General features: G+C 39.1%; 1 protein-coding gene across 2 annotated transcripts in view; it reads right to left on the bottom strand.

The window, feature by feature from the left end:
• Positions 1–17,361, bottom strand: part of DISC1 (DISC1 scaffold protein) — a 527,908-nt gene that overhangs the window by 293,900 nt on the left and 216,647 nt on the right. For both annotated transcript variants that reach the window (XM_078156229.1, XM_078156230.1), the window contains exon 9: positions 14,073–14,261. In XM_078156229.1, coding sequence (XP_078012355.1) covers positions 14,073–14,261 — 189 coding nt within the window. The remainder of the gene's footprint in view (positions 1–14,072; positions 14,262–17,361) is intronic.

Raw genomic sequence — 17,361 nt, 5'->3', positions numbered from 1 at the left:
ATTGTTCACTTTCTATAGTCAGAGCATCCAGCATCCTCACTGGAGCTCAGACTCAGGTTATGTATCGACATTTATCCATACCTGGAGATGTGGCTGTGGCTCTGCATGTGCACAAAGTTGGAGATTGTAGATATAGTTATATAGAAAAATATATAGCTACAGATATTTTGGAGGAGGCTAGGTGGGTGGCTCAGTGGAGAGAGCACCAGGCCTGGAGTCAGGAGACCTGAATCAAATCTGGCCTCAGACACTTACTATCTGTGTGACCCTGGGCAAGTCACTTAACCTCTGTTTGCTTTAATCCACTGGAGAAGGAAATGGCAAACCATTCCAGTATCTTGATGTGGTCCACGGGAACACGAAAACCAGACACAACTGAACAACAACAAAATAGATATTTTCCTCATGCCCATGATAGAGTCATATGTACATACATATATTTATACATACATATTTACATATTCATATACGCATGCTTATATATGCAAACATGGGCATATGTATGTATAGTGGGCATGAGGCAAAGTCATGAAAGATGCATCAGCTGGCATGAAAAGAAAGATAATAATAATAGCAATAATTTCATGCTTAGTGCTTTATAACTGTGATCTCATTTGATACTGATAACAATCCTGGGGGATAGGTGCTATTATTATCCCCATTTCATAAATAAAGAAACAGACAAAGAGGAGATAAAATGACTTGCCTAAGGTCACACAGCAAGTAAGTATCTGAGGCTGCATTTGAGCCCAAGTCTTCCTAACTCCAGGCTCAGCATCCTGTCCACTACACCACCTAGAGATCCTGTATCTGATGAAGGGGCTTTACCTTTCCCTTTATGATCCTTTTTTTTCATTCAATATGATGAGGTCACTAGAAAGAAGAATCTATGATTATGTCATTTTGAACACATAGGCATTTTAACCTAAAGGCAAGAGTATCCACTCCAAACCCCTAATCCAAAGTAGAACTCCTTTCAAGTTCAGCACCTCCCCCTCTCCTTTTCCATACTCCCAAAAGCAAACAAATAGAAGTTACTAAATGAGATTTCATTCATGCACAGCAAAGCAAAATATCGCCATTGGATATTCCCTTTTAGAATCCTTTGATATTACGATGGTTCCGCTGCATAGAACTCTGTTAGTTCACCAACCCAGATTTTTGCAGTACATCTGCAGTATCTTTTATACTTAGGCAGCTGGCACAAAGTGAGAAAATTCATTAACATGCTAATGATGTCCTATTTAAAATTCCAGCCCTGATTATTCTGTGATTAAATCTCTCCCCTTAACGTCTGCTTCCTTATATCTGCCTTACAGTGCGAAATCAACAATATTAATAAAGTACAATACATATTACCAATTTATACACAAGGGATGGAAAAACACTTATGTAAATCTTAATGTTTAATTTTTTTCCTGAAAAGCATATGCACCAGACAGCAAAAAGTATAATAATTTTGTTTGACCCCCCCAATACAATAATTAACTGCATACAGTTTATTTCTGTAAGTATTTAGGGGTTGAAAGATACATTTATCTTTTCATTCAATTTCCCTGCACTTAAAATGTGCATGAAATTCAAATATTCTACCCTGAAGTCTAGGGAACAGCTGAGAGTTATGCAGCACCGCCCTTTTCTCTCCCAAGAATTCCCCTTTGTGATAGATACACTTAAATCAGTGAAACAATTACATTGGCTCATCACATCCTTGCTCTTGAAGTGTTAAGATACTTTGGTGCATTTCAATCTCTTATTTTACCAAAGCTCTATTCCACTGTTTCATTCCTCTGGGCTGCCCAGGTTTGCATACTTTATTCAGACAACACTAGCAAGCATCTTATCTCTCAAGTTAAAGGCTTCAAGTACCCATAACTTCATCAAAATGGGAAATCTACTTGGAGCAAGTAGATTAACATCAAAAAAACTAAGATGTTGGCAACTGGTCACATCATTTCCTGACAAAAAGAGGGAAAAGAAATGGAAGCTGTCAGATTTTATATTCTTGGGCTCAAACATCACTGTAGACGGCAACTACAATATTAAAAGATAACTTATTCCTTGGAAGGAAAGCTGTGGCAAATCTGGACAGTAAACTAAAAAGCAGAGATATCACCTTGCTGACAAAGGTCCATGAAGTCAAAGCTATGGTTTTCCAGCAGCAATGTGTGGCTGTGAAAGCTGGACTATGAGGAAAGCTGAGCACCACAGAATCAATGCTTTTGAATTGTGGTGCTGGAGAAAACTTTTTAAAGTCCCTTGGATAGCAAGGAGATCAAATTCACTGAAAGGTAATTCAGGCTATTCACTGGAAGGTCAAACACTGAAAGTGAAGCTTAAATACTCTGGCCACAGAATGAGAAGGTGGGACTCATTGGGGGGAAAACCCTATTGTTGGGAAAGATTGAAGGCAAAAGGAAAAGGGGATGGCAGAAAATGAGATGGATCGATAGTGCCATGGAAGCAATGAACATGAGCATGGAGAGACTTAGAAAGAGTGGAAGACAGAAGGGCCTGGCATGCTGTGGTCTATGGGGTCACAAAGAGTCAGACACAATTAAACAACTGAACAACATCACTTGGAGTAAGAGTTCCAACCTGTGATTTTAATTTGAAAATGTAAATGAAAAAATTATAAATGTTTCACAACTATATACCAAACTTCTACTAGGCACAGAGCACGATGCTAGTTACTATGGGTGATATAAAGAAGGATAATTCAATCTTTCCCCTCAAAACACTTAGAATCTGGTTGGGGCCATCCCATTTGCCCAGTTATAAGGATGGGCAAGGTCAGCACACTAGCTCTCCTTCAAAAGGAGGCTAACTGTCCTCATCATGTGACAATAACAATAATGGTAGTAAATGTCATTATATAGTACTTTAAGGGTTGCCAAGCACTTTGCATTTGTTATTCATTTGACTATCAAACCAGAATGGGAGAGAGGTACAGTAGGTGTCATTATCTCTGCTTTAAGGATAAGACTCAGAATTTGCCTATGGTCACATAGCTATTAAGCATCATAGGAATTTATTTTTTTATTCAGAGGCAGAGTTAAGTGACTTTCCCAGGGCCACACAGCTTGTAAGTATCAAGACTTGGGCCAAGTTTGAACTCAGGTCCTTCTGACTTCAGGGCAAGTATTCTATCCACTGCACCACCTAGCTACCCCTTGGAGGAATTTTTTGAACACAGGCCTTCCAGAGTTTGAATCCACACTCTTATAAAATGTCAGACTAATAATAATAATTGTTAGCATTTATATAGCACTTACTGTGTAGAGGTACTGTGCTAAGTAATTTGCAATTATTATCTCATTTGATCCTTGTAACAATCCTTCAAGGTAGGTGCTATTATTATCCCCATTTTTACAGATGAGGAAACTGAGGCAAAAAGAGATTGAGTGACTTACCCAAGGTCACACAGACACTAATAAGTGTTTGAAGCCAGATTAGACCCCCAGCCTAGTATATTCCCTCTTTTCTCCATTGTGAATATTATACTTCATATTCTGCTGGCTTCCTGATTATTTTCTGCCTGATTATTATTACTAACAATAATTTGTTGGCCTTTTTTGGTTTATATCTGTGATTTCAGTGATGGGGGAACTAATCATAGGGATTTTATCCTTCCATTATTGGAGACCAGCAACTCCTCTCTAACTTAGAGTCTTATTGTGTTGTCTGGGATAATGAAAAGTTCACCACTTGTCACTTGCCCACAACTAACTATTCTGTGTGAGAGGCAGAGTCCAGGTCCTTCTGGCTCAAAGTCCATCCCACTCTATCCATTCCACTGTGATTCTTCCCATTAATAATAGAGGTTAATAAAATATAGATAATAAAACATTTATGTCACACCTTAAAATTCACAACGCACTTTCATCAGAACAATCCTGTAAGAGAGGTGGTACATGTATTATTTATAATTCCCACTGTCAGATGAAGAAACTGAAGTTCAGAGAAAATAATGTAATGTACCCATGATCATACACCTAGTGTTAGAGTCAAGGTTCAGACCCAGGTCTCTTGATTCCAAATCCAACACATTTTCTAATATGCTTTCTATTCTCACATTCCCTGTTCTGTTCATTTTGGATTGCTTCTCTCAACATCTGGTCTGATCCAGCAAGTGTTTGGTTTCTGCTTCAGCCTGTTCTCCTAGATCAGGCATGGGGAATCTGTGACCTTAAGACCACATGTGGCCTTCTAGGTCCTCAAGTGCAGCAATTTGGATTCAGCCAAAGGACTGTACTTAAGGACCTAGCAGGCCACATGTGGCCTCAAGGCCATAGGTTCCCCAACCCTGTCCTCAATTTTTGAATTCCTTTCCCTTCTGTGGATCAATAGGAAATAATTGCTGAGTATTCTTATCTCAGTCTGGCCCCCAGGATGTTGTCACAAGTCACTAACCTCTTGTCTTATGCCACTCAGTGTTGGAGTCTCAACAGGGAATGCCAAGTACTGAAGTGGATATGAAATACAGACACATAAAAATGACTAACAACACAAGGTCATAAATTGTATGTCTTTGACTTACCTTTCTAATCCTGTTGCATATTACACCTCTCTACACAATTTCCGTTTCAGTCAAATTGCCCTGCCAACTGTCATGTGTATATAATATTCCATTTCCCATGTCTATGTCTTTGTAATGGTAGTCCCCTATGTCTGGAATGTAAGTAGGGTAGTCAACAAGCATTTATTAAGTACCTACTATGTACTGTGCTGTGCTAAGCACTGAAGATAGAAAGAAAGGCAAAAGACAGTTTCTGCCCTCAAGGTGTGGCTCACAGTCTAACAAGGGAGACAAAATGCAAACAACTATGTAAAAACAAGCTCTAGACAAGATAAATAGGAAATAACACACAGGAGGAAGACACTAAAATTAAAGCAGACTGGGAAGGACTTCCTGTAGAAGGTGGGATTTTAGTTGGAACTTGATGGAAGCCAGTTGACAAAAGTAAAGAAGGAGAGAATTCCAGGCATGTGAGACAATCAGCAAAAATTGCTGGAGTCTAAAAATGGGGCGTCTTATTGAAGGAATAGTAAGAAGGTCAGAATCATTGGGTCCCAGAGTATGTGAGAGGGAAAGGGAGCATTTAAGAATGGAAAGGTGGTAGGGGCTTGGCAGATTATGAAGGACTTTGAATGCTAAACAGAAGATTTTATATTTAATCCTGGAAGTGATAGGAAGCTATTGGAGTTTATTGGGGGGGTCAAAGACAGGGTGACATGGTCAGACCTACACTTAAGGAAGATCACTTTGATAGCTGAGTGGAGGATAGATTGGAGAGGGGAAAGATTTATGGTAGGCTGATCATCCATCAGGCTATTATAATGTCCAAGTTCGATATGATGAGGGCTTGGATCAATATGGTGGCAGTGTCAGAAGAAAGAAGATGACCTCCACCTCATTAAATCTCTGTCTCTCTTCTAAGCACAAGAGTGGTTTGACTTCCAAAAGAGGTCTTTTCAGCTCCCCACATTATTAGTCCCTACATCCCCCAAATGACTTCACATTTATTCTATGTATATTTCATATTTTTCTATATACATGTTGTTTCTGATTCAGTAGAAAAAGATAAGTCCTGTGAGGCTTATTATGTGTAAGACCTGCTTTGCTTTTATCCTTGTATGCTCAACATTTAGCACATTGCATTGTACACAGTAGGGGCTTAATAAATGTTTCTGGAATTGAATCAAGGCAAAATTGAGGGTATAAATACTAAAGTATCAATTATAATCAACTTTGAATGTTTGAAGTTCATCACATATGCACCCAATGGAACAACAACAAAAAAAGACATACTAAAAGCTGGTGATTCCCTATGTCCTAAACATATACAGATTTTACCCAAGATTAAATTAATATTGTAATATAGCCCTCAGCTAAGTGACTCATAATATAAACTTCTGAAAGTAATTTAGACCATAAGCTTCTTATGAAAAGGAACTGGTAAACACCGGGGTAGGGAGGGGAGGAGAAAAATAAGAAATTTACATGATAACTTCATTACATATTTAAAAGGAATAGCAAGTTGTACATAATAGATTTACAGTTTCATGTGCAATCATCTTTTTTATTATACTGTGTTATGGAAATGCTTGTTTTATTCCATAAATTAAAAATAAAATAAATTTTTAAATTTTTTTAAGGAAGGAACTGTTTCATATTTTTCTATATTCTCAATGCCTAGCACAGTGCCTGGCACATAGTAGGCACTTAGTAAATCTTTGGTGATCTATTGATTGATTATTGATAATAATGATGATGATGATGATTGATTGATTATTGTTAGTGTTTTTAGAAGAATGAGGCACTATGGGCCATGGAGGCTGAAGAAGAAGAGCTTTGCAAATGATGTAGGCAATTCCCCTGAAATGTGTCTCCAGTGCTAGGACTTTGGGCAACAGACAAATGGGGAGATTGTCTTCCTTCAAATCCTAACTATCTTCTTCAAAAAAACCTTTCTTGAATCCCCTTGATGCTAATGCCTTCCTTCTGTTGATTATCTTCAATTAATCCTGTATGTATCTTGTTTTACATAATTGTTATCTCCTCCCATTAGACTATGGGCTCATCATAGCCTTTTGCCTTTCTTTGACTCCCTAAGACTTTACACAGTGCCTGGCACATATATAGCAGGCACTTAATAAATGCTTATTGACTGGAAGACAAAGATGTCTATCACATCAGTACTTCTGGTAGGGTAGTTAGCCATGTCAGGCAGTGGGAATGAATGCTTAATACATAGTAATGAGCAGAAAATGTGGTGAGAATGAGTAATGTGAGTATAGATGAAGAGATGGGTGGAATCTGGGAGGAGCAGAAAGGTTGGATATTCCTCGAGTCTTGATGCCTAGGTCATATTCCCCTTGCATTTTTGTTGGGGTACATGAGAGTATTAACAATTATCTGTGTTGGCAACATGGGATATAATAAATGGAGTGCTGGCATTGGAGCCAGAACAAAGTGAATTCAAATCCTTCCTCTAATATATACCGATTGTATGATCTTAGACAAGTGACTTAAGCTCTCATTTCTCCAAGCCACTCTCTAACACTATAAATTTCAGAGAAGGTCCTGACCTGCACTGGTAGAAAGAAGAGATTTTTCTCTTCATGGAGTTCCCTACACCAGTGAAATCACACTCTCTATCCCTATCCTTGTGTGGATCCAGGATGGAAACTTATCCTGTTCCAGAAGTCACACTTTGAATCCTCTGGAAAGGAAAGAATAAATGATCTGTCCATTTCTGTTCTGACCTTGAAGAGCTGCTTGTCAGCTGAGCTTAATCATCACCCCCAATCCTTAGAGAAGGGGTGCCCAGATGCAGATATCAGAACATTACACATCTGCACACAGCATTTCCCTTCCACCTACTCCAGATTTATAAATGTACATAAGACAGCCTTTGCGAAATGTGTTTTCTTGACCCACAAATCCAACAACTGGTAGAATGTGGAATGTGGTTTACCTTTATTAAAGTTGAATTTACTAAGAACCCAAATTACTCTGTTTCAATTGGGAGTTCCTCTTTTTTTCTCTCCAAAATTATTCATTTTGTTCACCAGTATCAAACAAATCCAGAAAAAATAAAGGAAAAAAAAGCACCAAAGACTATATAGCCCACCTCAGACCTGAGGAAGAAACCTTTTTACAATGTTTCTAACAAACTGTTATCCTGCTACTAACTGAAGGACCTCCAATGAGAGTTAACTCACTGCTTCTGAAGTCCTTTCTTTTTTTGGTCATCTTTCATTGTTAGGAAGTTTTTCTTTATATTGAGCCTGAATCTGACTCTCTCCAACTCTTATCCATCACTATTTTTTTCCATCTAGGTCCAGGCAGAAAAACTAATTCTTCTTCCAAGTATCAACCCTTCAAATTCTTAAAGGCCACCATCATTTCTCTCTAAATTTCTTCTCCAGGCTAAGAAACCCTAACTCCTTCAACTGATCCTTATATGGCACAATCCCTAATACTTTTGCTTTCCTGGTCACCTTCTTCTGGAAAAATTCCAGTTTGTCTTTCCAAAATGTGATGTCTGCATGTGAATACATTATTCCAGATGTAGCCTGACCAGAGCAGGGCAGGGCAGAATTAGCTCCCTCATTTAGAAAGTCTGCCTTGCAAGGCTAGGAGGTCACCTATTGGTTGCTTGAAGTTCCATTCAGCCCAAAGCACTTCCAAGCCAATGCATTTATCCCTCAACAGGTTCTGGAAGTGAATCTAGGAGAATGAACAGGAGATAGAGTGAAAAGCCAGTGCAAGTCACAAAGAAGGCCTTCATGATGATAATGAGCCATCTGCAATTTAGAATCCTCCATGGTAACAAATTCTCATTCCATTTTTTATGTTTTATTCATCACATACAAAGTACTTTGTGAAATGACAATGATGAGCTCCTCAAAATATTGTATGCTTTTTTCTTTGAAAAAAAAAATGGGGGCTATTAATGGATTTCAATACCACAACAGTTTCACCGGAAATATCTCTAGACTAAATTTGTCCATCTCTATCACAACTCCCACAATCTTAGATGCAACAGGATTCCCATTTTGTGCCAAAAATAAGGTGCTTGAAGATCATAGATTCTTATTCTTTATTCAGCTTAAAACAATTTGTAAGCCAAAGTAAATGAAAAAGTATTCATGGTGATAATTTATACTGCTTATACAAATCAAGTCAAAAGAAATCACACTCCATTTTGTAGTGTGTGGGAAGGACAGAGGGAAGGACAAGAATTCTCTGCAACCTAATTATTAATTATAGACTGATGTTATGGTGTGCAGTGGATTGTGGTGGGAAAAAAAAAACGCTGGATTGAGTTTTGGCTCTTCCACTTATACTGGCCACATGACCCCAACAAGTTCCTCAATCTTGCATAGACTTAGCTTTCTGCATCTGTAAAATGTGAATAATATTTGTACTTAATATATAATCGGTGAAAGGAAAAGTGCTCCGCAAACTATACAATGCTATACAAATGGTAGCTATTATTATTATTCAAGGATATGAACCCTCCCCTCTACCCCCGCAAAAGTATTTTATCAGCAAAGTGAAAAATATATATATAGCAGAAACAGGTACTGAATTGCTGAACCAACTGGAAAATAGAGATTAATGGGAGGGCATATTGACAATAAATATACTCTTATTGACTCATAGGACCCCATGAAGAGGAAAGAATAACTCAAACCCCTCCAAAAGTTTTCATGTTGTAGCATATGCTCTGCAGCTAGTATTCCAGTTCCCACTTAACCCAGTAGGTTCCATCCCCAGAGCTCAGCTGACATGTCTCCCTTCCGTGTTCTAGGAGTAACTCTGAGAGTGAGTGAGAGTAAATGACTTTCTAATTCTATAGCTCACTGGCTCTCATTGGTTAGCTTCCTTCCATTATCAGTTGATATCAATTAGACAATTTGCTTTTAGTTAGGAATAGCAGAGTAGGAATAGTTGGTATAAAAACATATCCCAAAAGTCCATGACATAGTCTCCAACCAGTACATACAAGGTCTAGGGGAAATTGGGCTCAAACTTGGAGTGCAGATATAACAAAGGGTCACAGCTTCTGGTTGCTAACAGTCCTTTTCTGCCTTTATTGATGTACTTCTAGAGCTCCTCTTAGGAATGGGACAAGTTCTCTGCTCAGCTTCTTGTAGAGTCTTAAAACTGCCTTTCTTCAGTGTGATCAGCTTGTCCTTGTCTTCCAATGTAAATACTTCTTTTCCATTATGTTCTGTTGTGTTGTGTTGTGTTGTGTTATGTTTTCTGTTATGGAGATGCTGCTAAGATGAGGACACTAATGGGAAGTCCAAAATCCTTTCATCCTCTGAAGTTCATAAGGTCCTTCTCTTGTTCTTTGTCCTTTGTTCCAAGTTCTCAGAAAGGACCATCACATCAAGGCCATGACATGCAAGTGAATCGGATTGAAGTGAGGGAAGGCTGTTCAAAGTCACCAGCTTCATTTTCTCCTCTGGAGCCATTGGGCCAAGTGGCAAGATACAGATCAGGGCTATTGGAGAGGGCCCTGGATGCAGTGGGAGACCTTGGCCTTTTTAAACTAAGGTCTTTAAGACATCTCAGTTTGATTGAGGCAACATTCATTCAGTGATTAAGGCTAGGTAAGAAATGAGGCAGAGAATGGCCTTTATCACCTAGTCAAAAAAAAAAAAACAATCTGGGAGGGGAAGACCTTCAGGGTCTTCCTCTAATGAAGTAGTGGAAGAAGAGGAGGGAGACACTTTCTTCCCCAGATATTTGACTGGAAGGCTTCCACAGGTAAACTGCTGGATGCTTAAATCCATGGGTTCCCAACTTGGCCAGCTATTTTATCTAAAACTCACAGAGCATGACCAGTCTTCAACCAATTCAAAAGTACTTCCTGTGAAGTATCATTTCACTTCATCCAATGGGATTTCAAGGACTTCTAAATATCAAGGTCTTTTCACACTTAGTCTAAAGTGATTGATTGATTCAGTAGAAGTATCTGGACCTAGCTCACACCTCAGGGTATGTCATCTAATTACTTACTCTAAGTGGGGAAAAGTGGTGACTGATTAACTCAACTGACACCAAACCTTAACATAGATTAATAGGATACTAGCAACATATAATCATAGCTTTAGAGTTAAAATCTGTCTTTCAAGTGAGTCTTCCTAATCCAAAAAAAATATTGTTTTTATTAATTTGGTATGTATTGATTGACTCCCTCCAAATTACAAGGCCTTGACCCTTGCTCTAACAATAAGGCCATATCTATCTATCAGATATTAATTCATTCTCTCAAGTATTTAATTTTTTTAATCTTCATATCCCTAGCTTCTAGCATAATGTTTGGCATATAGTAGACACTTAATAAATACTTACTGGATGAATGAATGAATGAATGAATGAATGAATAAGCAATTTATTATGCTAGGTAAGCCTTGCCCTCAATAGCTATAATAGCTTATGAAACTAGTCTTTTAAAAGGGATACTTCACGAATATTTTACAATTTTAGCAGATTGCTTTAGCTTGTAACTGACCAGACTAGATACAGGAGAAATGGATGCAAATTTATTTTGCCAAAGATCATATTTATTCACTTCCCAAACTCAAGAAATGGTATCTAAACGTTTAAATATACCTCAAGCTTAAACCTACATGAAGGTCCTAGGTTCACAAATAAATGGGGGAAAAAAACATATAGATAAGATGATCCTCTCTAAAAGAGGAAATTCATATTTAGCTGAAGATAGACTATATAAATGCCAACTGAGGATACAGAGAGAACCTTGGGGATCTTAGACTTGCATTGTGTGGCTATGATCCTTTGGAATAATTAATGCTGGGGTGAGGAGCATTAGCACCAGAGGGAGGGATGTTCAGAATAGCCAAAGAGAGACAAGAGGGAGATGAGCAATCAAAGAAAAAATGATCCCCTTGGAAAGAGGAAACATAAAGTGAACAGTTTGAAAAGTATGACAGTTGTCACTGAGTAAGAAAAGGAAAGAAGAAAGAATAAATGAGGAAGAAAAGAATAAGAAAGAAATGTGTTGCAGGGAAAAACGAAATGGATCAATGAGGGCTATTTTGCAGAAGATATCAGATAGGGTAGGAAATCACAATTCTAGGCAGTCCAGAAGGTCTCCAAAGAGAAGCAGAGGGAGGGATGGCTCTTCAGTTAGAGGGACTGGCAGGCACTGGAAAGAAATGTCTCAAAAGGAAGACTTTACCAGCTGCTATGGAGAAAGGCGGGAAGGTCATTCATGTTGTAGCTCCCAGATGTGGGGACCAGGCAGTGAACACTGACAGGACACACAATAGGGGAGACTAGGAAAGGCTGAGGCAAAGGAGAAGCATGCAAGAGAACAAAAATAGCTGGAGCCACTAGATGAAACAGCCAGAGCAGTCTGGGAAGGACATATTGAGTTCTGTGGGCCAAATTTTATATAATACAAACAGGAACATATCCAGAAAGGGTGGACCGGGGTAAAAAGGGTACTGGAGATGTCATATTAGGAATGTCTGAAGGAGCTGAGAACGCTTGGCCTAGAGAAGAGAAAACCTGGGGAGAACAAGAAAGCTGTTTCCAAATATTTGAAGGGCTATCATGATCTCAAAAGTTCAGTCTCAGGACATTACTGATAATGAGATTGGACTAAGACCCCACCCAGGTGGGGAAGCCATTGCGCTCTATTCAGATTTGGGTGCAGATAAATTCTTTGAATAGATTTCCCAAGGCTGGGGGTAACTTAGAAACAAATGACATAATCAAAGTTCATAGGTTCAGCTCTCCATTGTAATATTCATTCTCTCATGGATTGTTAACCAATCAGAGTTGATTGCCACCCTCAGGAACACTACTCTTCCAAGGGACATATAAGCCACAAACCTGCTGCCATGACTGTCTTTGGTCTAAGAAAGAGACAGCCAAATGGTCATCTTTTTACCAATGAACATGCTGGCACTATTAATAAAATGATTAAATTACTCAGAAATCACCTCTCTTGAACTTTTTTAAACATCACACTCTTATATAAGGACAAATTTCCCAACAAATACAACTATAGAGAAATGGATATATGTTCCCCATAACTAGTGGTCTTTAGAGGTTGGTTGGGCATATTATTGAGGCAGGTAGGTTGTGCAGTGGATAGAGTGCTAGCCTGAGGTCAGGAAGACTCATCTTCTTGAGTTCAAATATGGCCTCAGATACTTACTAACTGTGTGACCCTGGGAAAGTCACTTAACTTTTTTTTTTCCTCAGTTCCTCATCCGAAAATGAGCTAGAGAAGGAAGTAGCAAACCACTCCAGTATCATTGCCAAGAAAACCCCAAATGGGTTTCACAAAAAGTCAGATACTACTGAACCCTGAAATAATTCAGAAATATCATAGAGGAGATTTCTGTTCAAATTGAGGTTGGTACAGAAGGTTTTTGAGGTCATAGAGTCCTCAAATTATAGACTTAGAGCTGGAAAGAACCTCAGAGAACACTAACCCAACTACCTCATTTTACACATGTAGAAACTGAGGCCCAAAGAAGTCAGGTGACTTACCTATAACACAGGTAAGTAAGCATGAATGGTGGGGTCCCTTCCAACTCTGAAATTCAATGATTCTCAAAGCCACAAACACTGTGGAATTTAGACCTCAATCTCCTCTTCTTTCCAAACCGACACCTTTCCCCACCCAACTCACACATACATAGGTACCCACCTATGAAACTACCTGTGGCTTGAATGCAACATGGCAGATGCTATTTTTTATAAGCTTTTCCATTTTATTTTGATACATTTTTATGGATGACTTTTGTTATTATATCACTATTATTCTGAATGTGCCCCACTCCCATCCTCACCCAAGCCCCAGAATAGAATATTGTGATAAAAAAAAAAGCAAGTAAGCAAACCAAAATGTTGAATGCATCTGACAATGTATGTAACCTTCTACCTCATAGTCCCTCCACCCTTTCTGTTGAGAGCAGGTAGGTGTGCTTTATTATCTGTTATCTGTTTTCTGGAACCATTATTAGATTTTCTGTGATTCAGAGTTTGGCTTCCTTAGAGTGATTTTTTCATTTACACTGCTGTAATAAGTATGTATACTATTCTAGTGTTGCCTCTTTCATTCCACATCTTTCCTAAACTTTTTTCTATTGTACTTCAACAATATCTCATCATTCTCAAGCCTGCAAACAGCTTTACCAACCTTTACACACAGACGCAATTTGTTAAGTTTTAAAATACCAAAATAAGTGTCAACCAACGAAATAGCTCAAACATCCGTGCCAAAAGAAAGATTGTGCTAAATGATCAAAAGGTCATTAGTAAACTCAGAGGGGAAGGGGGGGACATGTCATTCATGAATATAACAAGACAAAAACTGACAACAGATCCAGCCTCCTCCTGTTAGTCAAATGCCTGCCAAAAACCTTCCCCCCCCCACCCTCCCATCACCAACAGGGAACGTGTTCCCTCTGTCACCCTTCGCAGCAGTATTCACATGAAGCAGCATTGTTCTGTCCCTGACACAGTCATAGCAAGCTCGCTGTCAGCCGACAGTGGGTGAACTACTTACCATAGGCAGTCTTCCCCTGCTCTATTTCTTGTCTCAGTCTGTTGTAATCTTCTTTAATGCTCTCCAATTTCCTGATGTTCCTGGCGCTCAGCACCAGCAGCTCGCTGATCAGGCCTTCCAGCCCTTCTCTCTCAGATGTTAACGACCTAATCTCCTCTGTGAGATCCTTGGCTGTAGAGAAACTATTCCCTGCAGCACATTGAGGGAGAGAGCAAAGGAAAGCAAGGTTGGTGACATTGGAAGGTTAGGCAGAGAGCCTGAGCAAGCTGGCACCACAGTCACCAAATAACAGTGGCAAAATGGGGAGCATCATTTGGAACTCAACTTCGCAAAAATCAGTGCCATAAAGAAGCAGCTTCCTTAACCATCCACCACTACAGAGAAAGAGAAAACACTGGAGGCTGTTTATAAATGGAAAGAACTGTTTCTTGCTTTGCGGGAAGTCCTATTTCACGTTGTTCCTCTTCCTTTATCCAATTGTCTTCCTAGATGTTCCCCAGGCTCAACATTCCCTCTTCCATCTCTGTGTTGTGTTCCATCATCCATCTCTGTGGATGATGGTGTGTGCCATCCACCAAGCCAAAAACACATGCTCTCCTCTCCTCTGCCTCTTAGAAACCTTGGCTTCCTTCAAGGCTCAGCTAAGGTGTTCCCTCCTATAGGAAGTCATTCCTGATTCCTCTAGCCCTTGGTTTTCTCCCTCTTCCAATTATCTTATTTTTTTTTAACAGATGGTCTTCCCCTAGCTTCCAAGTAGAATATAAGTTCCTTGAGGGAAGGAGCTTTGCTTTCTATCTTTCTACCTCCAGGCCCTAGCTTAGTGCTTTGCACACTTGGGGGAGGACTAGATCTCTGATTTCATTGTTATATGGCCCATCCAATGAATGTTTGTTAAGTGCTTACTATGTGCCAGGAAATGTGCTAAACGCTGAGGATACAATTAATAAAAAGAAAGTCAACGGCCTCAAGGAGCTTACAATCTAATGGGGGAAGTGGGGGGGGCGGCACGCGGGAGGGGGACACACAAAAAAAGGCAGGAAATGAGGGTGTGGGGGAAGACTATGGGGTATCCATTGCAGGGGCATCTTGTTCTGTGGTGCTGAAACCAGGCAGAGCAGTACACATGGAATGGAGTGAACCAAAAAGTCTAGTTTCTGCCTAAAGAAAGTTATTACATTTTCTCATTTCTTCTCTGGGACCAAAACTAGACATTATGATTGGGTAGCATTCCATTTCATCATATTGTTCTTTTCATTTACCTTGTTGTAGTAATATTATATATCGTATTATAAATATGCTTCCTATTTCATGATATATATTATACATAATATAATATGTTTATTATGTATTTTGTTATATGTTGTCATATATGAGCTTCTTATTTCATTCCACATCAACTCATATAAGTCCATGATCCTCTGAATTCTTCATATTCATCCCTTTTTAGAGCCCAATAATAATTGTATCGAATTCATATACCACCATTTCTTTAGCCATTCCTCAATCAATCATCTGGATCAGTATTTCAGTGGGAGAGATTCTCTACTGTGTATTCTAAGCTATCTAGTCTATTCTGTTATTTGTCTTCACTAATTATATTTTGAGATATTCGGATGATGTTATAATTTCCAGCCTAATACCTTCTTTTAAAAGTTTTCTTTCTCTTTTGAACCATTCTGAAATATCTAGCTATTTTTTCTAAGAACTCTGAATAATACACATGACCACCTCAAATCCACGCTATATGAAGTTCTAAGTTCCACCTCAGTATGAAACTGAAAGTCCTGTGATTGTGGACTCTGATTAGCATTCATTTTGCCTTATTTTGCCCAGTCTCAGGCTACAAATACATTTCCCAGCCACTTCCATGACATGCTTCCTAACTTCCTCTTCCTCTAACCACCATCTAACTAAAGCTGTAAGAATAGTAATAAAGTTCAAGAATAGGTCAATTAATTGCCCTATTATTCCAAACACTACTCTCTCCCTAACCACCACCTCCTTATGTATTTTCTTCCCCTAATAGAATATAATCACCTTGAGGGAAGGGACTGCTTTGCTTGCTCTTATTTGGATACTCAGAGCTTAGCACAGTGCCTGGCAAATAGTAAGTGCTACATAAACGCTATTTCAGTAGCTAGATGGGGCAGAGAATAGAGTGCTAGCCCTGGAGTCTGGAAGACATAGGTTCAAATTCAGCCTTAGACAAATTAGTAGCTGTGTGACCACCGGTAAGTCACTTAATCCTGTTTACCTCAGGTTCCTCATCTATAAGATAAGCTGGAGAAGGAAATGGCAAACCATTCCAGTGTCTTTGCCAAGAAAACCCCAACTCGGGTCATGAAGAGTCAGACACGACTGAACAACAACAAAATACTATTTCATTCACTGACGGCTAGGCAGAGTCAGTGTTTTCTGCCTGGGGAGAGAGAGAGAGGGAACATTATACTGAGTCACAATCATATGAGAAATGAGCAGGGATCTCCACAGTCAATATTGAAAGAGGAACCTAGGACTCTACTTGCATTGCTTGTGCATAGCTCCCAGGGTGGCCTGGGAGTGGGAAGAGTGACTAGAAGCTTTAAACATCTAAGCTCTGATTAAAGGCTTATACCTTTAATGGTTTTGCTGTCTTCTTATCCTGTGCACTCAGTTTTAATTACTTTAAATTTGGGACGTATTTTCTCTTTTAGAGGTTTGTATTTGGGGAGTTACCTGGAAAATAACAACTCTGCCATCTTGTTGACCACCTCCCAGTTTTCTTTCTCAGTCCCTTCACCAACTCACCTATCTCTTACCTTCCTCTCACACTATTATTCCCTGGTCAGACCATGTATGGAGTATTGAATTCACTTCTCAGACCTGCATTTTAGAAAGACATTGACAAGCTAGAGCAGATCTAGAGAAGACTGACAAGGATGGTCAGGAGCCATGTGATGATTAGCTGAAGGAACTGTAGTTGTTCCTTCTATATCATGACTTTCCCCATCTTGGCTTGGATATATCGCGGGTCAGCATAACAGATTAAATGGGAATTGTTTGGGAGTTTTGCAGAAGCTGCAGACAACACACAAAGGCCAGTAGACGATACAAAAAAAGTTTAGAAATGCATGAAATATGTGTATAGTGTTGTATAATACCAACCTATTTTATCTTTTAATACCATAATAATTCAGACTCCTTCTCTGTTATGATGGAGGGCCAAAAGATTTTATGGCGCTTTTCCAGATCTGTGCCCCTAACACTCACAGTGAGGAAAGGATAATTGTAGGTTGTTTAAGCCTTGAAA

This window comes from Phascolarctos cinereus, unplaced genomic scaffold (assembly GCF_003287225.1).
Source record: "Phascolarctos cinereus isolate Bilbo 61053 unplaced genomic scaffold, phaCin_HiC Scaffold_5;HRSCAF=322, whole genome shotgun sequence".
NCBI lineage: Eukaryota > Metazoa > Chordata > Mammalia > Diprotodontia > Phascolarctidae > Phascolarctos > Phascolarctos cinereus.
The sequence above is the reverse complement of the archived record's forward strand: the minus strand, read 5'-3'. Positions and strand labels throughout refer to the sequence as shown.